General features: G+C 66.6%; 1 protein-coding gene across 1 annotated transcript in view; it reads left to right on the forward strand.

The window, feature by feature from the left end:
- MNEG_9346 (Preprotein translocase subunit secY) overlaps nucleotides 1-1,031 on the forward strand; it is a gene marked incomplete at both ends in the record, with an annotated part of 2,675 nt that extends 1,644 nt beyond the window's left edge. Inside the window, 2 exons of the mRNA XM_014042185.1 lie at nucleotides 345-503; nucleotides 756-1,031. Coding sequence (XP_013897639.1) covers nucleotides 345-503; nucleotides 756-1,031 — 435 coding nt within the window. The remainder of the gene's footprint in view (nucleotides 1-344; nucleotides 504-755) is intronic.
- Nucleotides 1,032-1,591: the final 560 nt, after the last annotated feature.

A 1,591-nucleotide genomic window follows, 5' to 3' on the forward strand; every position in this document is an offset into this window, starting at 1 on the left:
GGCAGGGGGCGAGGGGAGGGGGCGAGGGAGGGGAGTGCTCCTGGATGACGTGATGCTGCGCCCATTGTATGCGGGCAACGCAAGTGAGTCTTGGAGGAGTCAGGGGCTTCGTTGAGAGCTTTGCTAAGAAGCAGGGAGCGCGCGGGAGCACGCAAGCCTGTGAGGCAGCTGGGCGGGGGGGTCAATGCGGCGGATAAGAGGCGTGCGAACGCATCCACGCATTGAAACCCACCCGGTGGCGCCCGCAGAGGGCTTGAATCAGAGCGTTGGCGCAGGCGCGTGGCTCTTCACCCTGCCCTTGACGCCGCGCCTGCCCGGTGCCCCCTCTCTCCCCCTTGCCGCAGGGCAACGGCACCAGCGTGCTGATCTTTGCCGGCATCGCGTCCAGCCTGCCGGCCAGCGTGGGGGCGCTGCTGGCGCAGAACGCCAGCGACGAGCCGGCCAACATCGCCGTGTACGCCGCGGCCTTCTTCCTCACTACCCTCGGCATCATCTACGTGCAGGTGGGGCGGGGGCTGGGGTGTGGGCAGGCGGGCAGGCTGCTTGTCAGTCGGTTGAACCTGGTCGGGGTGATGGTTGCTTTGCGAGGGCAACCAGGCATTCAGGGGCGCATCTCAGGGCGCCAGCTCTGCGCCGTGGCCACGGCTGAAGACGTCCCGCAACACGCACCCCCGCTCAGCACAACACTCATCACACCTGAACCCACCATCTCAGCCCACCGCACCCCTCCCAACCAAACCCATGGCACCCTGCAGGAGGCGGAGCGCCGCATCCCCATCAACTACAGCGGGCGCTACCAGGCCGGCGCCCTGGCGCGCCAGAGCTACCTGCCCTTCAAGGTCAACGCCACGGGGGTCATGCCCCTCATCTTTGCGTCGTCGCTGCTGGGCCTGCCCCTGGCCCTGGCGCGCTTCACCGACTCAACCGCGCTGGACGGCGTGGCCAACGCTGTGGGGCCGGGGGGTGCGCTGTACCTCCCGGCCAGTGTGGCCATGATCGCCTTCTTCAACTACTACTACACCTTCCTGCAGGTGTGTATATTTTGAGGGGTTGGGGTGTGAGGAGGGGTTGGGAATGTCTTGTCATTGTGTGTTGGTGGGCTGCGCAGGGGTGGGCTGCTACCGCATGTGGCGCGCCATGCAGCGCCGCAGACATAGGGTGGTGCTTTGCCCTCACCCGCGCTTGGCTACCCTCACTTTTTGCCCCACCGACCCCATCCGTGCAACACTGCACGCCTATACCTTCCCTTCCAAACAATTAACCAACTGATCCAAAAACCAACTGACCAACCCCAATTGTCCGCCCCCCCCCCAAAACCACCCCCCCAGCTGGAGCCCAAGGACCTGTCAGAGCAGCTGAAGCGCACCGGCGCCGCCATCCCCGGCATCCGCCCCGGCAAGCAGACGGCCGAGTATGTCACCTCCACCCTCACGCGCATGAGCATCCTGGGGTCGGTCTTCCTGGGCGCCCTCAGCGCCGCGCCCGCGGCAGTGGAGGGCATCACCCACCTGTCCGCCTTCCGCGGGTTTGCGGGCACGAGCGTGCTGATCATGGTGGGGGTGGCCACGGACACCGCGCGGCGCATCAGGGC

Source organism: Monoraphidium neglectum, assembly GCF_000611645.1.
Source record: "Monoraphidium neglectum strain SAG 48.87 unplaced genomic scaffold scaffold01903, whole genome shotgun sequence".
Classification (NCBI taxonomy): Eukaryota; Viridiplantae; Chlorophyta; class Chlorophyceae; order Sphaeropleales; family Selenastraceae; genus Monoraphidium; species Monoraphidium neglectum.